The following is a 20044-nucleotide window of genomic DNA, read 5'->3' as shown; positions in this document are numbered from 1 at the left end:
ACAACTCGCGTTAGGTCGCATGTAACGAAGCACAGCACAGAGCCTGGAGGCGGTACCCTGCTACCGAGCCGAGAAGGTCCGGTGGAAACGCGGTCACTCCGAAACAGAGCCGAGCCGAGCCGAGCCGAGCCGAGCCGGGTTGTTGAAGTAGAGCCGGTGGAAAAGGGGCATTAGTTAGCTAGTTTTGAAGCTCATTTTCCAGTGTTCCACTTCATTTGTTTGCTAATTGCTGCTGGCTAGTTTGAAGGAGCTGAGCGAGGAAGTCACTGTGGAGGGGTGGTCTTTAAGGCTCAGAAGCTTGGAAACTACAGCTCAGAGGAGGAGCTGCTTCTCAAAGGCGACGCTTAAAGGATTTCTCAAACATGCATGAAAGAATCAAAGCAACACTCCAGGTATGTTTATGATGGATGAGGGAATGATATTCTAGCCAGATGTAAAGCTAAAAAAAGAGGCAATTTTACACAATACAGCCACTTTAATTACAAATAACTTGAAAAATACTCTTATCATTAAGGGGTAATGTATTTCCATTGTTTTTACATGGAAAAATAGCTGGTAAGTGGAACTGCGCTGCTCTGAAAACACATTTCAAAGTAGGCTCAGTGTAGGATGTGGGAATCTGTCACTCAATTACATTTACAATCACATACTTTATTGACAGCCACACCCATCTTGAGTTGAGTGGGCTGTGTACGAGGAAGGGGGAGGTGGGGGGGTTGTGTGCAGAGTAGCAGAAGGAAGGGATTGGCCAGGGTACACTGACTGTACACATTGTCCACACGTTTTCTGCAACAAAGCCATTTGTTTTGTTTTGTTGTTTTTGTTGTTGTTGTTTTTTTTTAAGCATCTTATGCTTTTGGGGTGAACAAGCTCCAGTATAACTGAGCATTCTTAAAATAAATGAGCACTGTATTCGTCAGTGCAGGCTGGAGCTTGTGCAGCTCAGACATCCTTGTGGCTCTCGTGGTGTAGGTGCGGTGCCTCTCCGCTGCGCTGCAGCCGCTGTTGCTGCAGGGGGAGCATTCGTCCATCCACAGCGTGCTGCTGCTGCTGCTGCTGCTGTGTGCTGCGATGTGCGGCGGCCGCCTTATTACCAGTCCACCCGGTTTGCTCCTTTTATCTGGTTTTACTTCCATCAGACCGCCGTGGAACGGATCCGTCATCACAGGGGAGCGCTATGTGCAGCAGGGAGGGGACACGTCTTGGAGCGCGTCTTAACTGAGGTGAGAAGCCCGTTCGTTTCAAATCCTTCAATAATAAGCCACTGATTAAAGAGAAAAGGGCCCGTTCTCAGAAGGATGTTTTTGACGATGCTTCGAGCTCCAGATGGACATTGAACAGCAATTTTTTTTTTTAAGCAACAGACAAGGAGACAAGGAGGGGTGGGGTGTGTATTTGTGTGCAAGAGATTGCCTAAATGAGGGACGAGGTTGGATTTGTCAGATGGGTTTAGGATGTAAAGCGTGCATTCGTCTTTTACACGGAGCTCCCCTGCAGTATTTTTCACCGTTAAAGGTATAGGCTGATGGGCCTGCTTGCCGACAGGCATTTCAACACCGCTGTTTCGGAAGGACGGAGAACTGCGTTATCCTCCCATTTTTACCACAGATGTCGGTCGGTGGATCATGTGGCGTTAGAAAGGAGCCCAGATGGACACAAACGAGCAGCAGTGATTCTGCCACTTTGGGAGGAACCCCCAGAATATTCCAACATTGCTCCTCTCCTCATATATTTCCCGTCTGAGTCACTTCTCACCAGCAAGCATACATGGTGTTGACTGTGACACCAAACTGACAAAGATATGTCACGTCGGGTTTTTGCCCTTATTAAAACCTAATATTCCTATTTTATTTTTACTCATTTACTTCTTTTCCCCCCCTTTTTTTTTTACATTGGAGTTTTATGCATTAACTTCCTTTTAACGTTGAATTGTAGCATCAGCCTCATTTCTGTTAAAAATAAATAAATAAAATAATTTTCCCTTACATTTTGGAGTTTAATGGATGACCCATTAAACTCCAAAATGTCATGTTTGGAGGTTAACCCTTGTGTTTACAAATGGGGTCCATCCGACCCAACACCCGTAAAACTTGTATCATTTGCCACAGACCGTTTGCCTCAGTCCTCACATGCACAAGGGTTAATGAATGACCCAAAGTATTGCATGCAGGGTGAGCAAACTCATTAATAAGAATTATTACCAAAAAACACTTGCTTTGACAGCAGATGCTTTGGTTAGAGTCTAACCAATGTATTAAAAATCAACCTGAGACACGGAGTGAGGAAAAGAGCCGAGTAACAGAAGAATCAGTGGAGAACAATGCAAACCAGAAAGCTTAAGTAAAATTCAATTAGATATTAAAAAAAGTATGCAAACTGATTGCAATAAAAAAAGTAGAGAACGTTGTACCCATTAATGCACCCTTTGTAGAATACACAGATGAGTTTAAGGAACTAAACCGTTCAAGTAGGATGCACTCGATAAACTACTTTAGATCTACTTTTCACTTAGTAACTCAGAATTACTATTTAAATACTCAGCATCCCAGCTGGATTCATCAGTGTCCCAATCCTGTGATGAAACCAAACAAAAACATTACATTTCAACAGGGACATTTTGTAAACTGTCTGTCCTGCCGACATCGCTTTGCAGTGCTGCGTACTGAAGGAATGCTCAAGCAATTAAGGGGCATAAGGCATGATCAATATCTGTTTTGTCTGTACATCCAAGCTATAGCTTTCAGCGCTTAGCATCATGACTGAGCTCAGCACAAACCATAGCAGCAGATAGAAGTTAGTGCCACACTCGCTGAAACAAGAAAAAAAACAACAACAACAAAAAAAATATATATATATTTATATATATTATATATATATATAAATATATATTATAATATGTATATATATATAATAATACATCCTAAACCCATCTGACAAATCCAACCTCGTCCCTCATTTAGGCAATCTCTTATAATATATATATATATATATATATATATATATATATATATATATATATATATATATATATATATATATATATATATATATATAAAATAAAAAAATTCCCTTCTCACCCTCCGCGGGTGGTCTGTTTCATCCTCTGAGCTCGGGTCCTCTACCAGAGGCCTGGGAGCTTGAGGGTTCTGCGCAGTATCTTGGCTGTGCCTAGAACTGCACATTTCTGGACTGAGATGTCTGATGTTGTTCCTGGGATCTGTTTAAGCCACTGCTCCAGTTTGGGGGTGACTGCCCCGAGGGCCCCGATGACCACAGGCACCACTGTGGTCTTCACCTTCCAGGTCTTTTCCAGTTCCTCCCTGAGGCCCTGGTATTTCTCCAATTTCTCATGCTCCTTTTTTCTGATGTTGTAGTCACTTGGTATTGCTACATCCACCACAACGGCTTTCCTCTGTTCTTTATCCACCACCACAATGTCCGGTTGGTTCGCCATCACCATCTTGTCTGTCTGGATCTGGAAGTCCCACAGGATCTTAGCTCGGTCATTCTCCACCACTTTTGGGGGTGTTCCCCACTTTGATCTTGGGGCTTCCAGTCCCAAGATCAAATATATATATATATTAATATATATATATATATATATATATATATATATATATATATATATATATATATATATATATATATATATATATATATATATATATATATATATATATATATATATATATATACACATATATATTTGCGCTATGCTAAGTTGCGATGCTGACATCTGGAGGTCAGCCGCTGGAATGTGTAAATCTAGAAAACACCTTAAGATTATTTTGAGACATTTCTGTTTTATTTGATCTGCACAAGCACATTTCTTTGAATGCACAGTGAAAGAGATGCTGGTGACTTACTGTTTACGAGTGAGCTTAACTCTAAATAAAGTCATGTTCACTCAAACAATCTATTAAAAATCAACCTGAAACATGCACTTTTCACATTTTCTGAGTGCCCTCTACTTACTTAACAGTAAGATTTCTGCAATTTATCAGATCAGAACTGTGATAGAGTTAATTATGAAATCAATCAAGTAATAAAAACTAACAAGACAAACTTACTCTGCTTTTGATAGTGAACTGCCAGAATAACTGCGTTGATTGTTTTGTTAACAGATGGAGCAGAATCTCACATGTTCACATCACTGCCTGCTTGGTTTCTGGAAATGCTGGTTCCTCCCAACAAAGGCTAATCATTCTCTGACTGGATCGAGCCAGTGAGGTAAAATTTGAGTAGGTTAATGAGTTTTTCTAAAATGCAGTATATGTTGTGTGAAGATTACTGTAGCCTAAGTTGTGCTGCAGGCATCTGTTCAAAAGCAAAGTTTCTCTCAGGCCCAACAACACACAGAGGTTTGTGTTGTATTCACACTACGTCACAATCTGGAGGCTTGTAATGGATTCTGTCTGCCTGTTTGCTTATGTTTGTGTTTTCTTCATTGTTTTCACAAATGGGTGAATTCTAACATGCTTTCTTAATAAACAGAGCTACATATGGACAACATGACCGATCGAAGCACTGAAGCGCACAAGCAGATTATTCCTTTTCTTGTTGTTGGTCACATCAAGAGGATAAAGACCTTATTGTGTTTTGCTAGAAAGGATGTGTGGCTGCAAGGAACTAGAATGGTGAGGGGGGGAGGGGGAGTGAACCAAATGACAACGCTGGCCAAGAAAATGTGGTCTAGATGAAACCAGATGCAAATTTCTTTGCATCAACATTGTTTACTCTTAAAATGCTGTATTTACCAAGATAAAAATATGCCGACAATAAACACAACTAGTCTTTAATATGGACTTTTTGTGTATATTTAGTCAGGCACATAGTCAATGATACAAAGTATGTTTATTTAAAATTCGTCTCACAATCTGTGGTTTTATTACAAATCTAAAGTGTATTTGTTAGACTTCTGATGTTATTTACATCACTTTATCGATTATTCTTCACTCTAGGATTGTATTTATCATCAATAGAAGCTCCTTAAACACTTTAGGAGAAGAAGCAGATCTGGATCTGTCACCTCCCAGTCAACCTGACTGGGTCTCTGGACCAGTGATTCCAACATTCATCTCCCAGCTTGGCTAATATGGAAATATAATTATTCAAACTGGCCTGAAGGCCTGGCCATGTAACCAAGTCTTTACTAGATTTCCTAAAAATAATAATAATACTTCAGATTTCAAATGAGGATGCAACATGAATTTCTTTTTACAGAGAGAAAGTTGTCCAGGCAAAAACTATATGATAGAATGGCATTTGTCACGTTGAGCAGCCATGTTTATAGTTTCCTGTTTTTTCAGGATGATCACATTCAGGAAGCTGAGAAAACAGTTTCCTGAAAAACTGTTTCTTCAGGAAACAGACCATCTCCATATTTAAATACACAAATCTCAGCATTTAACAGAATATAAAAGTGAAAATAAATAAACGATTAGACAGTTAATTTTCTTAAAAATGTTTTTTTTTTTTTTTTTTAGTTTTTCAAACAATTATTTCGAAATGCATAGAATATATTACCTCAGAGCTTTTCTCTTGCTTGTTCAGTTTCTGATTAAGACTAATAATGTAAATAAAAAATTATAAGACATTTTTATTTAGAAGATGGTTAGAAAATCCAAGTAAAACATAAGTTGAAATAATATAGATTTATCAACTGAACATTTTAAATGCTATGAAAGCGACAAAACACACAATAACTGAATTGTGAACAAATACAACCAAATTATGAGTTAAAATGAGACATACAAATAAAAACCTCCCTGTTATTTTCACCCATAGGAGGAAAGTTCTTAGAAATCAAACTGCTGATTGTATAATGACACATAAGTATAGAAAATACTCATAACAGGCTGCATAGTGACAGTGTTGTTTATACTGTTTCCTTGGTTCAAAAAGTGTTTCACTGAAATTCATTTCCACGTGGTGCTTGCATGTGTAATGACTGAAGACATTTGGCAGAAGCATTCATACACAGAACATCTCCATAATGAAGCAGATGTAGAAAGGTTCCCCGTTTTCTTCTAGCTTTCAGAGGAAAACATCCACTACAGTTATAAAACCTGATCGTCACGGAGTTTTTGCTTTTTATCTCTGAGACAATAAAGGCTGATTACACACATTTTCTCTGTTCATACTATACAGACTACACTTCCTGTTTCTGTGAGAGTTAATCACAATAGTTCCCAGCTTTTGTGGTTTACCGTTTCCTTAATGTTTTGAATTCCATTGATGTTTATTGAGTGGCACACAGTGTCCCGTAGGGTGTGCACTTGACAATTAAGCAACTAAAAGGTCACTTGTTTACACCTTGTGTGACAGGTTTCAGTATGCGGTCCCTGAGAAAGACGGTGCTGCTCGCCATCCTGGTGTCTGTGGTGCTGGTGCTGGCTCTCCTCCACTCATGGCCCACTCGGGCCTACAACACGGTGGACGTGTGGCAGCGGCTCGGGCCGACAGTGGAGAGGCACCTGGAGGAGAGGCTCCCAGAACCAGACCACCAGTTAAGCAGCGTCCCCTTTCATATCAGGAAAAGTGTAGCAGGGTAAGGGCACCATGAATTCATTTTACCTCGTGTGAATTAAAATCTACTTACATGTGAATTTGGTTGTCCCCTCAGCTTGTTGGCACGTAATGGATGCGTTTGTGAGGGTGAGAGTCCAGGAGTAAACCTGCCCTTCGCCCAGCTGCTGTTCCCGCGGGTGTCGGCTCACTCTCTGCACACGGCCTTTGACGCCTCGGAGCTGGAGGAAATGAAGATGAGACGAGCCAAGGAGTACAGAGGTTTCCAATTGAGGTAAATAAGGACGTTACAGTCAAGTCTGGGAATAAAACTCATTAGGACGCTTCTTATTATTTTTGTTTGTTCATCCACAGACACAGAAATACACACAAAAAAATAAAATAAATACTGGTCATATTTACCAAAATCAAGTGATCAACTAAATTCTGTGCAAAAACAGAGAACATCACACTGATAAAATGATTTTGCCTATCTGCTAAAAAAAAGTGCAAGGCAACTATTTGCATGATATATTTATGTTTATGAAGAAAAACTGCTCAGAAAGTACTTACTTACTTTGTTACATCAAAAAGAAAATCCAAATAAAGTGAACTTACTTTTGTCAAGTAGATTAAGTAAAATTAGTTTTGTATAAATTATTCAATTTTTTAAATGTTGTAATTGAAATTTGTAATTACAGTGTAATTAAGCAGTAATTACACTCTAGTGCTCTGAAAATAGACTCATTGCATAGGTGAATCTTCAGAGTCCATGTTTTCACCTTAAAACAAATTTTGTGTGGGATATCTTGCTGGGCAATCCCTACTGTCACATATAAACCAATGTCCTAGAAAAAAAATCAGCTATTGCAACATATAAAAACAAATTAAGCTATGTTGTGCAATTTATGTATTTCAAATATTTCCATAATGAAATGATAAAAACTAAACGGTCATATATTTTAGATTCATTGCACACCAACTGAAATATTTCAGGTCTTTTATTGTTTTAATACTGATGATTTTGGAATACAGCTCATGAAAACCCAAAATCCTATCTCAAAAGATTTGCATATTTTATCCGACCAATAAAAGAAATGTGTTTTAATACCAAAAAAGTCAACCTTCAAATAATTATGTTCAGTTATGCACTCAATACTTGGTCAGGAATCCTTCTGATTGCCTCAGGCATGGAGGCAATCAACCTGTGGCTCTGCTGAGGTGTTATGGAGCCCAGGATGCTTTGATAGCCTTAAGCTCATCTAAAGTTTTGGGTCTTGGTCTCTCAACTTTCTCTTCACAATATCCCACAGATTCTCTATGGGGTTCAGGTCAGAAGAGTTGGCAGGTCAAATGAGCACAGTAATACCATGGTCAGTAATACCAGTGGTTTTGGCACTGTGAGCAGGTGGCAGGTCATGCTGAGAAATTAAATCTTCATCTCCATAAAGCTTTTCAGCAGATGGAAGCATGAAGTGCTTCAAAATCTCCTGATAGCTGCTGCATTGACCCTGCCCTTGATAAAACACAGTGGACCAACACCAGCAGCTGACATGGCTCCCCAGACCATCACTGACTGTGGGTACTGGACACTGGACTTCTGGCCTTTTGGCATTTCCTTCTCCCCAGTCTTCCTCCAGACTCTGGCACCTTGATTTCAGAATGACATGCAAAATTTGCTTTCATCCGAAAAAAGTACTTTGGACCACTGAGCAACAGTCCAGTGCTGCATCTCTGTAGCCCAGGTCAGGCGCTTCTGCCGCCGTTTCTAGTTCAAAAGTGGCTTGACCTTTGACCTGGGGAATGCAGCACCTGTAGCCCATTTCCTGCACACGCCTGTGCACGGTGGCTCTGGATGTTTCTACTCCAGACTCAGTCCACTGCTTCCACAGGTCCCCAAAGTCTGGAATCGGCCCTTCTCCACAATCTTCCTCAGAGTCCGGTCACCTCTTCTCGTTGTGCAGCGTTTTCTGCCACACTTTTTCCTTCCCACTGAGGTGCCTTGATACAGCACTCTGGGAACAGCCTATTCATTCAGAAATTTCTGTTTCTTACCCTCTTGCTTGAGGGCGTCAATGATGGCCTTCTGGACAGCAGTCAGGTTGGCAGTCTGACCCATGATTGCGGTTTTGAGTAATGAACCTGGCTGGGAGTTTTAAAAAACCTCAGGAATCTTTTGCAGGTGTTTAGAGTTACTTCGTTGATTCAGATGATGAGGTTCATTGCTCGTTCAGAGAACCTTTTCATGATATGCTAATTTTTTTGAGACAGGAATTTTGGGTTTTCATGAGCTGTATGCCAAAATCATCAGTATTAAAACAATAAAAGACCTGAAATATTTCAGTTGGTGTGCAATGAATCTAAAATATGTGACAGTTTAATTCTTATCAATACATTATGGAAAATAATGAACTTTATCACAATATGCTAATATTTTAAGAAGGACCTGTAAAAGAACTTTTATGACTTAAATTTAGTTTCGCTGTTCATGAACTAAATAGTCGCCTTATTGATTTATGCCAGCTCAAAATCGCCGCTGGACCATTGCTGGGAACTCTGATGGCTTATGGGTAATATTTTATGTTTTTAGATATAAAATGAAAAGATAAGATTGTTTTTCTGTTGGGTGGATGAACTTAAAAATATGGGATTTTAGGACTTAAACAATTTATTTTCTGAAAAAAATTACAATATCTTGTATTTTGAGCAAATATTTTTGACTAGATATATTTGTGTGAAGACATCAACTTGCAGTTTTATTGCTGATTTCATAGATTCAGCTGTTTTAAATTTACTTCACCGCAGAATAGTTTTTCACACTGAGTGACGGGAACATTTTTCTCCTCCATTAAAATATACTCAGACTCCTTCACTGTAAAATGTTATGACAGTTTCAGGGTTTTTTTTGTTGTTTTTTTGTAAATTACTCCTGGAAAGCGGCTCCAGGTATTTAAGAAACATAGTTTTTTTGGGAAGCCACATCAGAAAAATACTATCCGTTGAGACCTATAAGTACACAAATAGGAAGAAAACAGATGTTTACAGATGTTTTGTATTTTATTCAGATTTTATGCGATAGACCAACTCAAAGTGGTGTCTGATGGTGAAGGGGAAACATTTTAGATCACATGTGTCAAACTCAACACACGGGGGCCAAATCTAGACCGCCATAACATTTTATGAGGCCCTCTCTAGGCCCTAGGGAGTCACATAAATAGAACCTTAAAGATAAGAACTTTTGTACTTAAATTATATGTTTAAATCACAGCAATTTTTATCTGTACACTACACTGTAAAACATTTGAAGGTGGTTTAACTTGAAAACAAAAGTCCGCCTGCTGCCTTGGAAATGCAATTTAGGTCAACAAGAAAATTGTTTAATTTAATTTCAGTTCAGAAATTAAAATTAATTAAGTTGATTTATCAGCAAGAAACAAGTTGTCTAAACATTGTTTTTAAGTTCATTAATCTTGAATTGTGAGTTTTAACTTAATGCTGCAATTTAAACCGAATAATTATTTCACAATATGCAAGTCAAAACGTCTCTCACCTAGTCAAACAACACACATTTTCACTCATAATATCAAGTTAAAATAACTACTTATATCACTTTAGAACAATTTAAGTTCTTGTTTCAATTTGTTTGAACAAATGTCTAATCTGATAATGAATTTTCTTAAACATCACAATGAATTTTGCTCATAAACATTTAGTGTGAACAGAACATTTAAACATTTAAATTACCATTTGTTTGAAAAACACACAAGAGTCGGATCAATGTAACACACATCTCACTCATGGTGCAACACAGAATATTAAAACAAGCCACCAAGCATTCTGGGAAATAGTTCCTGCTCCTGTCTTTTTTGAAGTGCTAAAATAAAAACTATAATTTATTTAAGTCTTGGAGGCTTGACAAAATTAATAACAAAGTTAACACAACTTACTACTCACTGTAAGTTTATCTTTCACAAACTCACACATTCAGGTTCAAAATCTAACACTCACTCAATGTATTTGACTTAAAGAGTAGAAGACAGTAGATGTGGCTCAGATGTTTTACAGTGTACCAAATTACATCAGTATAAAAAAATGTTCCATATTAATTTTAATAAATACTAATTGAATGTAGAGACAGCTATTTAATATTTTAACAGTTTGTTAGTGGGTTTTGTTAATGCATTCTGCTACAAATGGCATACATAGCCGTGTTGAAGTGACATTGACACTGCATGCCTCCATTTATAAAAGTGTATTTATTATTCAGGTTTATATATTTTATATAAAGCTGTCTTTAGTTGTTCATTGTTTATAGGTGCTACTTTCTGCAGCTTCAGGCAGTTTTTTTAAAAGGTTGTTGTGGCACTAGTGCTGTTTATTTGCAGCAGCTCAGGCAGGAAATGGATAAAGATGGAAGGTGTCCCAGAGTCAGGAATTGAACGCTGGGACGGCTGCGTCCAGGACTAACAGGCTGCTCCTCTGCCCCTATACACTGTGCTGCCAGCAGCCATTTTCAAAGAGCAAACCAACCCAACTGGATTTTAAACATAATCTCTCTGCTTGTTCTCTTAAAGAGTTGGTTTCAAGAGTATCTGATTGCTTTTTGCATAGTTTTGATCAAAAACCTTCCTCATCAGATCCAAGACTGCTGCAGACACGCTCATCATCGCTGAGGCCAACAATCCCCTGCAGTATCCAGCACAGGGGGTGGAAGTACGTCCCCTGAAAACAATCATCATCCCAGGTATTACTTTACCCGACATCTTTACTCATGTTGTGTAAAAGTCTTGAGTCATTTCTCAATGTTTTAAAATATTTGGATTCAAAAAGTCGGACTTTCATTTAGTCTTTTAAAGTAATTTCAATCAGTCCGGATTTTAAAAGGGAGCTGCAATACTCTGCACCAGTGTGACTGGTAATCTGCTACAAGACAATTATAATAGGAAGTATTCACTGTGTTTTTAGTATTTGTTCATTGCAAGCCATGCAGTTTGCAGAGAAAGGGGTGAGTGATCTCTGTGGTCTCAGTCTATAGAGACAATTACTGCAGAACCTGTCCATCCATCTGGGTGTTAATACATTGTTCTGTCTATTCATCCATCCCATGGTAATCCATCTATTTCCCCTCCAGTCTGTGGGTGTGTGCTTCTTTATTTTCATCCCAACCATTGTAATATATAATAAATTAAATGTGATGCTTTGTATTTATACGTTTAGAATTAAATATAAAAAGATTTTGGGAAATACTTTCTGGAAAGTATGTGTTTGATATTGACCTTAAATAAATGTAGAAATCCTCTCAAATAATTAAAGTGCATCATTGAGAATTATGTTGATCATAAATGTCTCAAACAAGATAATCTGCATCACTAGGTTTGGGGAAACATTTTATACGCAGTCAGGTTCGGGATTCTGAGAGGATGGAACAAGAAACTCTTATAACAAATTATAGTACCTCAATGTCAGTCAAGAGCTCAGCAGAGCTTCATCAGATGTATACAAGGTAAAAATGAAGATCTGTAACAACTCCTAAACTACTTAACAAAGAACAAATTTTAGCTGCTTTACCTGCAGTTTGCTGAAAATAAACAATTTTGTTGCCATCTATTGATTAAATCTAGAAAGATTGGAATCAGATAAACTTTATTGATCAAGATTCTCTGTCTTTCAGTCAAATCCCAAAAAACTTTTAGTGAAAAATTGAACATGTGGTAGATCAACTCAAGAATGTTGCATCTATCAAGACTTGCAGTCAAAGCAAACCAAGTAGAAGAACTAAGATCTCAAGAAATTCGGGATAGTTATTGAAAAAAGATCCAACTCTTTATTTGATGGGGTGTGCATAAGACTGACATAAACATGGCATAACGCCTGTCATGAACATGAATAAGTCTTTATGAATGTTTATGACAGTTGTCATAAAGTGTCATTCGGTAAATTATGACACTTTTAATACAAAGTTGACATTATTCAAAATGTCTTTGTTATGACAACTTGACATTAAGAAATAATCACCATCTGTCATAAATATGTCATAATAGTTAATTATCAAAATGTAAAATGCCATGCATCTTTGTGTATTTTTACATTACAATGTTATTTATTGTTAGTATTAACTGTGACAGTTATGCGATCATTATAATTGTGTGATTAATATTTTCCCTTAAACATTGGACTAGTTACAGATGTCATCAAGTGTTATTACACTGTCAAAAGCTTTAACAACACAGTCATTAATATTTCCCCCTGCCTGAAATAAAGTGGAACGAGTTGGACCAATAATAAAGATGTCGTGAAGTTTTATTACACTGTCAATTTAATAATAAAGTCATTAATAATTCTTCTTACATCAAGTAAAGTCGAACAAGTAACAACAATTATGAATATGTCATTAAGTGTCATTACAGTGTCATTAATATCAACTCTTACTGCAAGTAAAGTGAAACAAGTAGCAAAAGTTATGATGTTATTAAGTGTTATTACAGTGTCAAATGCTATGCTAACAGAGTCATTAATATTAAGTTAATATTAATTAACTTATTCAGAATGCATCATTTAATGTGTAGTTTTAGGCACATAAGTGTATTTTTTCACTTAATGAGCATTCAAAATTATTTCCAACTAGACACTGTGGCTTGTGGATGTTTGCAAGAAGTTTATTAAAAAATAAATAGATTTAACACCAGTTTTTAGTTGTCTAAATTTTCTTGGGGAATATTTAATCTGCTTATGTCTCTGGTCACGTTCATGACAGGTGTTATGTCATGTTTATGACAGTGTCATGTCAGTCTTGTGCACACCCCGTCAAATAAAGTGTAACCAAAAAAGACACTTTTACAAACTACAAGAAGTCTATATCAATGGGACTAAGGTATGAATAAATAATAGTTGTTGTTTTAATCCCTAAAACTCAACGTGAAAGATTATTGTAACTTTCCACCCATTTGCTTCAATATGATTATTACTATCTCATAAAAAACAACTTAAATTTCATGTGAAAATATTGTCAAATGCTAATATGTTGCATGTTCTGTGAGAAAGCAGGACAGTGTAAAACCAGATGTCTATACTGTCTCAGTTAATAACAACGGTGCTGCATGAGTCTTAGATCAGAACTGAGTAACGTATCTGTGTTAGCTAAGGTCAGGTCTCCATCCTGTCTCCCCTTTGTCACATTTGGTGAGGTAGAGTTTAAACCAAATCACAGACACAAACTGGATATGGTGAGTATGTTTGTTCATTAAAGAAGAAAAACAATAACAAGAAAGAACTGGAGGGATCATGACATTCCTTTTTTCTCGAACAGGATTCTTGCATTTAAAAGTTTTTTCTGCATTGTTTGTGAGTGAAGTAATCTTTACAACTGACTGAGAAATTTTCCAAAGCAGCATGTGTCGCTGTTTTGAAAAACTGCAAACTCCTGCAAGTCAGCTTAAAACAACTAACGGTCCTTATTGTTTCAGGTTTGGCCTTACACGACCTTCCCAGAGACCATTACACAGTGAGTATCCTCCTGTTTTGTTTTCTGCCGTCCAGATTTGTGTATTTCTGTCATTTTTCCATTTTGTTTTCCATCCTGCTGCAGATAAACATCACTGCCACACTAGGAACACTAAACGTAGCAGCAGAAGCGGAGGGAGTGAAAATAAAAGGTGATGGAGGGATGCATATGAGTCTGACCAGCAGTTTGCTGCTGAACTTGAACAGACAGCTGCAGTTTGTCACCTACACAAACACCATGTTTCATCCCAACACTGCAGACACAGGTAAGACCTCTTCACATTTAGAAGGGGGGATTGATAAAACAATATTAGCAAATTAATTACAGTTTTCCCCCTTTTTATATTCGTATAAAATCCTCTTTCAGTTTGCAACAATGAAGCTATTCTAAGATGGTTTATGATGTTTGATCCTTGATATTTTTTTGAATATTTCATACTGTTCAAATGCATCTCTAAAAGCACAAAAGAAAATGTACCAGTCCATAGTGAGTGGATGTGAACTTTTTAATTAGCACTGCATTTAGAGGTGTCATTATTTTCCAAAATAGAGAAAAAACGAATTACATTTTTGTTGTGTCCCTTAGTGGAGTTTAAGACAGAAGGTCATCAAGCTGCCTTCACCATCAAGATCCGTCATGGAGTAACTCCAAAACTTTACGACACTGGACCTAAGGAAGGTACAGTAGCATCATCTTTTTATCTGTCACAACCAAACCAGTGGTTTCTGCAGGAAGAGTGTTTAACATAAAATCTGTCTGTCCTCTGCAGAGTACAACGTCAGTGCGCTTGTTACCATAGCGACAAAGACCTTCCTGCGTTATGAAAAGCTTCAAAACCTTATTGACAGCATCAGAAAATACTATCCCACAGTCATGATAGTAATTGCTGATGATAGCGAGAACCCTAAAACCATTTCTGGGCCTTACATAGAGCAGTACATCATGCCTTTTGGGAAGGTAAGCAGGCTGGTCTTTCTCTGCTGTTGCAGCTAATTCTCTCTGAGACTGTAAAGCTCAAACCTCTTGTGTCGTAGGGTTGGTTTGCTGGACGAAACCTGGCCATTTCCCAGGTCACGACCAAATATGTGCTTTGGGTGGACGATGACTTCTTCTTCACAGCCAATACCAAGCTGGAGACGTTTGTAGATGTTTTAGAGAGGACCACTCTGGATCTGGTTCGTGCCCTGGAAGATAAATTGTTGCTCAGAATGAGTCTATAAAGTTTTATCTCAGAGATTTGACTCCATGTTTTCCATTCTTGTCTTTGTAGGTTGGGGGTGCAGTGCGAGAAGCTACAGGGTACACAGCTACTTACAGACAAACCATCTCCATCGAGCCAGGAGAGGAAGACGGAGACTGCTTGCACATGAGAAGAGGATTTCATCACGTAATTGAGGGATTTCCTAACTGCGTTGTGACGGATGGGGTCATTAATTTCTTCTTGGCTCGCACAGATAAAGTGCAGCAGGTCGGCTTCGACCCCCGCCTCGCCAGGGTAGCTCACCTGGGTGAGTGTAGTAAAAACACTGAGATCAAGTTTATTATCAAAACAGCAAAAGATGTGTGTTTTATTCATTGAAACAACCGTTGAAGACACGATGCTGACTAAAAATAGGGTTCACCTAATGTTCTCTCTGCACACATAAGAGAACAAAGAAACATAGTGTTCACTGTGATATTTTTAGAAAAGCTTTGAGGCAACAGCAGCAAATGAAGCAGTAGTTATTTTAAACTTTGACAATTCAAATTTAATTTTCACATCCTCTCTGCAGGGCATCAGTATCACACTCCAGGGAGATGTAGGTGTTGACACCTACACTTTTTATGCAGTTTTGCTCATAAACTTAATTTCTGTGACGCTATGTTTGTGGCAACAATGAGAGTGTGTAGTGAAACTAATGTGAGTGCATATATTTATCTAAAGAAACAATAATTTGCAGTGTAGAGCATTTATGTCACACTCAGTTGCTAAATATGTCGGACATGTGCTTAACACTAAAGATCTGAAATAGCTGTGCTTGCCGCCACTATGACGCTTCAGCACATCATGTACAAAACACTTAGAGGGGAAAAATTGCTCAAAATTTCATGTGTCTTTAACAAAGTATGTTAATAACATGCACACGACTGCTTTAAAGATTGAACGTGTAAATGAACCCAGCGTCACATACTGATTGTTTTCATGCAACCACAGTATTCCTAGGACAGAGAAGAACCAATCAGTACAAAGAGATGAAAATACTTCAGGAAGTGGCAGAAATTACAAAACAAAAGCGTAGCATTTAACCCTTTATGTCCAAAATTTAAAAAATCCGCCTGGATATTTAGCCCTATAAGACTGAAGTTTCAAATGTCCGCCTGGATATTTTTGCTTATTTTAATTGTATGCAGTTCTTTAAATGTCCTGTGAGTAAATATATTTGGCCATTTTTCCATAACTTTCAATATCTAGCAAGTTATTTTCTCAATTATCATCTATTGGAAGATTGCCTCTCAGATAATTCCCCTCCCTGCTACAGCGAGGGTGAAATTTCCGTAATAACCCGAGATTGGATTAAAAGTGCAACGTCTCCCCTTTGAGGAACAGTTGTAATTTTTCAGATAGCGCAAAGTGTGGCGGAATTCCGGTACTGCAACTTTGGCTGGATTGTCGCCGCTACGTTTAGGACTTACTAAGGAAAATACAAGAGAAGATTGGACACTTTAATTTTGTAGCATAATAATATGTGGTTAAGCAAATCTGTTTATTATCACATATAGGAATATGTGATATTATTGAAAAGACAAACCAAAGTGATGAATGATTCGATGTTCTGAGTTCTCTCTTCTTATTATTTTTTTTAGAGTTTTTCATCGACGGCCTTGGATCTCTCCACGTTGGTTCCTGTGACGACGTCATCATCAATCACGCAACCAAAATCAAACTACCATGGGTCACGCAGTCAGAAAGCGACAAGACATACGCCAAGTTTCGCTACCCTCCGGCTTCCTCTGACGCCACACGTACAAAAAACGGCCTCCTGTACTTCAAAAACCGGTTTCAGTGTTTGACTCGTAATTAGCATTCAGATCTCTCCTGGTCTCTCTGAAGGTTTGTCTGTTCTTCCTGAATCTCCAAAGACATTTTTCTCCACCCTGCACTGACAGATAAAACTTGTGGCAGCTTGGTTTGTCTGGCTGTCATCTGCTTTTGAGGCAGTTCTGTAAAAATCTCAAGAGAGGGTTGATGGGATTTATTTTGGAAAGACCACAGAAATCTGGTCTCACCTAGCCAGTCTTCTTTTTCACATTGTTTTCCTGTGAGATATGTGTTTTGTTGCTCGGGAAACCAATCATGACACCGATGGAGTGAGAACGAGAACTCCTTATTGGTGTGAGACACTTCCCAGTACGAGACAATCCTGAATTTTCCAGTGCCACATGAAGAACATTCAGATTCAAAGGTCTGGCTGCAGACTTTGGAGTGTTTCCGTTATTTTTGTCACCTTTTTTCTACCTCTGTACCTACAGTCCTCCCTCAAAGACCCGACTGAGGGAGAGAAACTTCTGGATCGACGGCTGCTGTGGTCAGATCGGGGAGCAGCTTCGGTTGTTTGTCTGAAATCGTCTGGAGCTTTCCAGTTTGTGTGTTTGCACCCCAGGGAATGAAAGGAAAAATGCATCTTGACATGCTGCCCAAAAGGAAACATGGATGAACCAAAGTGCATGTTAATATCACTCAATAAAGTCAATGACTAATAAAAAAAACAAGCAAATAGGATAATTAATTGAGTTCTTGAAGCATAGTGGGACTAGTCAGTCAGAAGAAAGATGTGAGCGACAGAAACGGGAATAATGTTTCTACCGCAAGTCAAAGAGTGTGTGGTGCAAAGTTATTATACTTAGCTAAAATTAACAAAATAACAAAAACTGAAATTGAGAAAACATTTTTTGTTTTCCTGAAATAATAAGTAACATGAACTGAACTGACTAATTCATCCTGAAATTATAGATCTAATGTCCTTCGATTTTGTGTTCATGAATTTTTATTTATTTTTATTAATTAGCCATTCCAACTGATGTGAAATCACACAAGCACTTCATATCAGATGTCAGCAAATTACGGCACTGCATACTCCTCCATGGCGGCACTTAGTCCACAAATTAGCGGCAGCGAAAGTTGGAAGACATTGAATTTTTTTTTTTGAAAATGGCATTTTCTGTTGAGTATTTATTATACATAATCAATTATTTGACCTCTTTGAATTCTGCACCTAAAAATGAACCAAAGTATGAAAAACAAAAACTACTCCTGTAATTAATAGAAGCTGTTGTTTATAAACTAAGCAACATACCATAAAAATTCACAAAAATTAACTGAAGTAGATGAACAAAAACTCACAACAAAATAAAGCTGTAATATAATTACAAATAATTTAAACAGATATCATAACCCTGGTGTGGTTGAAGTGATGATGCCGTAATATTCATCATGGCCTCTAGATGGCTCTCTTGAATCATTGCACTGGTTTCTTGACGCATAAATTATGCCATTTGTAAAAGCATTTTGTTTTAATTCATTTTTGAATATTTTTAACTATTCAGGATATTTTTCTGTCTTTGTTTCTTGTTGCCAATCGTGTTATTTCTGATGACACAAATATAACACTAACAATACTGTTAGCTAAAACTTCTGCACAGTCCTGTTTTGTCTTATTTTAGAGTTTGTAACATAATTTGCTCACAGATTTGATCTTTTGCAAAGTTACATTTGTTGTCTTGACACAAATGTATTGTTTTATTTCCTTTAAACTGTCCCACCCATCCCTCTATAAAAAACAACAAAGAAAACAAAACACACAACCACTAAAGTGGAAAGTTTTCTTTAACAGCATTATGAGCCATTTTTATTTCAAATGATATTAAATGTCAATAGAAAAAATGTGTTTTATATGTTTTGATTGATTTTAAGGTATGAAGATGTACACCATATTACAGAACCCTTAACAAATACTGTATTTGTACGCTTGCTAAGGATTTCCACACGAGCCTTAAAATAAATGGTGGTTAGGGAGATCATGTGACTGTGTGCTCTAGATTTATGTCATGGAGATTTTATATCCTGTGTGGTGTCAAGATAAACCTGGATTATCATCCAGCTTGATTTGTCCAGAATCTGCAGCCTTTACAATCCAAAGAGCCATTTCTGCAATTAGTCCAGCGAAATAAAATTGGTTTAAGAGCCACAAATATTTTTAAATTATAATTTTTTAAAAATGTATTTCTATTACAGAATATCTGTTTTTACTTTTAAAAATCACCCGTTTTATTTGGATTTTTTAAAGAGCTTTTACTCCAAGATTTAGAAACATTTTCATATATGGGATGCTAATTTTTGCACATAGTTTCCAGCCTAAAATTATTTTTATTTAGACAGACCTAAATAAAAAAAGACTGTCACTTTCAGTGTTATTTGAGGAAGTGAAATCCAATTTTTCCAGAACCCCCAACACGTCTATGGTGTCTATTTGTAGAACCTCAGTTGTTTATCATTTGGTGTTGGTTGATTGGTTGATGGAAGCAAAACTACGTAATTCAATCAATGAAATTAAACAAATCAAATAGTAAATATCTCAAGTAAATAAACTTGAGATATTTAAATAAACTTGAGATATTTATTCAACTCCTGTTTGGGCTGTACATATCTGTTCAAATCTCTGATTTAAACTAAAGCTGTTATGACATTAAAAATGAAACAATAGATCCACAAAGGAAATCATGACACCTGTCTCCACAGGGACAGCCTCCGTTTCCTCCTCAGGGGTTCCTTAAGCATTTGCAGCCTGTTGGTCACACAGTCTCCCAGGCGAGTCATGGATTTGCTCTGGGCGCTCCTTCCAGTGGGACATGCGTGGAAAAGCTCAGCAGGAACACAGCCGGGAATCGCCTCCAGTTCCCAGCATCAAACTGGCTCCAGGGATGTAGAACGAAACTGAAGCACAAACTTGTTGCGTTAATTGTTTTTGTTCCAACAATAAACTTAGAAATTAAAAAAAT

General features: G+C 37.5%; 1 protein-coding gene across 2 annotated transcripts; it reads left to right on the top strand.

Annotated features, from left to right (window-relative positions):
- Window positions 1-735: 735 nt before the first annotated feature.
- On the top strand, window positions 736-19066 carry b4galnt1b (beta-1,4-N-acetyl-galactosaminyl transferase 1b). Of its 2 annotated transcripts, none has more exons than XM_008410151.3 (12): window positions 736-1223; window positions 4125-4241; window positions 6328-6550; window positions 6626-6802; window positions 11145-11251; window positions 13971-14008; window positions 14093-14273; window positions 14594-14686; window positions 14778-14965; window positions 15043-15183; window positions 15279-15516; window positions 16853-19066. In XM_008410151.3, exons 3-12 carry the CDS (start codon window positions 6336-6338, stop codon window positions 17068-17070), a joined length of 1596 nt encoding a protein of 531 aa, XP_008408373.2. In that variant the 5' UTR covers window positions 736-1223; window positions 4125-4241; window positions 6328-6335; the 3' UTR covers window positions 17071-19066. The 2 variants fall into 2 exon arrangements, with proteins under 2 accessions (XP_008408373.2, XP_008408372.2); XM_008410150.3 differs by having other exon boundaries at window positions 737-1223; window positions 4125-4230.
- Window positions 19067-20044: the final 978 nt, after the last annotated feature.

This window comes from Poecilia reticulata, chromosome 5 (genome assembly GCF_904066995.2).
Source record: "Poecilia reticulata chromosome 5, P_reticulata-male-v2, whole genome shotgun sequence".
NCBI lineage: Eukaryota > Metazoa > Chordata > Actinopteri > Cyprinodontiformes > Poeciliidae > Poecilia > Poecilia reticulata.
This window is presented reverse-complemented; position numbering and strand designations above follow the sequence as displayed.

Excerpts from the sequence above, each read along its gene's own strand:
- b4galnt1b (XM_008410151.3), top strand. The coding sequence starts at position 6,336 with ATGCGGTCCCTGAGAAAGACGGTGCTGCTCGCCATCCTGGTGTCTGTG. Across the intron at positions 6,803-11,144 it reads TACAGAGGTTTCCAATTGAG|ATCCAAGACTGCTGCAGACA; the intron begins GTAAATAAGGAC and ends CTTCCTCATCAG. Across the intron at positions 15,517-16,852 it reads CGCCAGGGTAGCTCACCTGG|AGTTTTTCATCGACGGCCTT; the intron begins GTGAGTGTAGTA and ends TATTTTTTTTAG.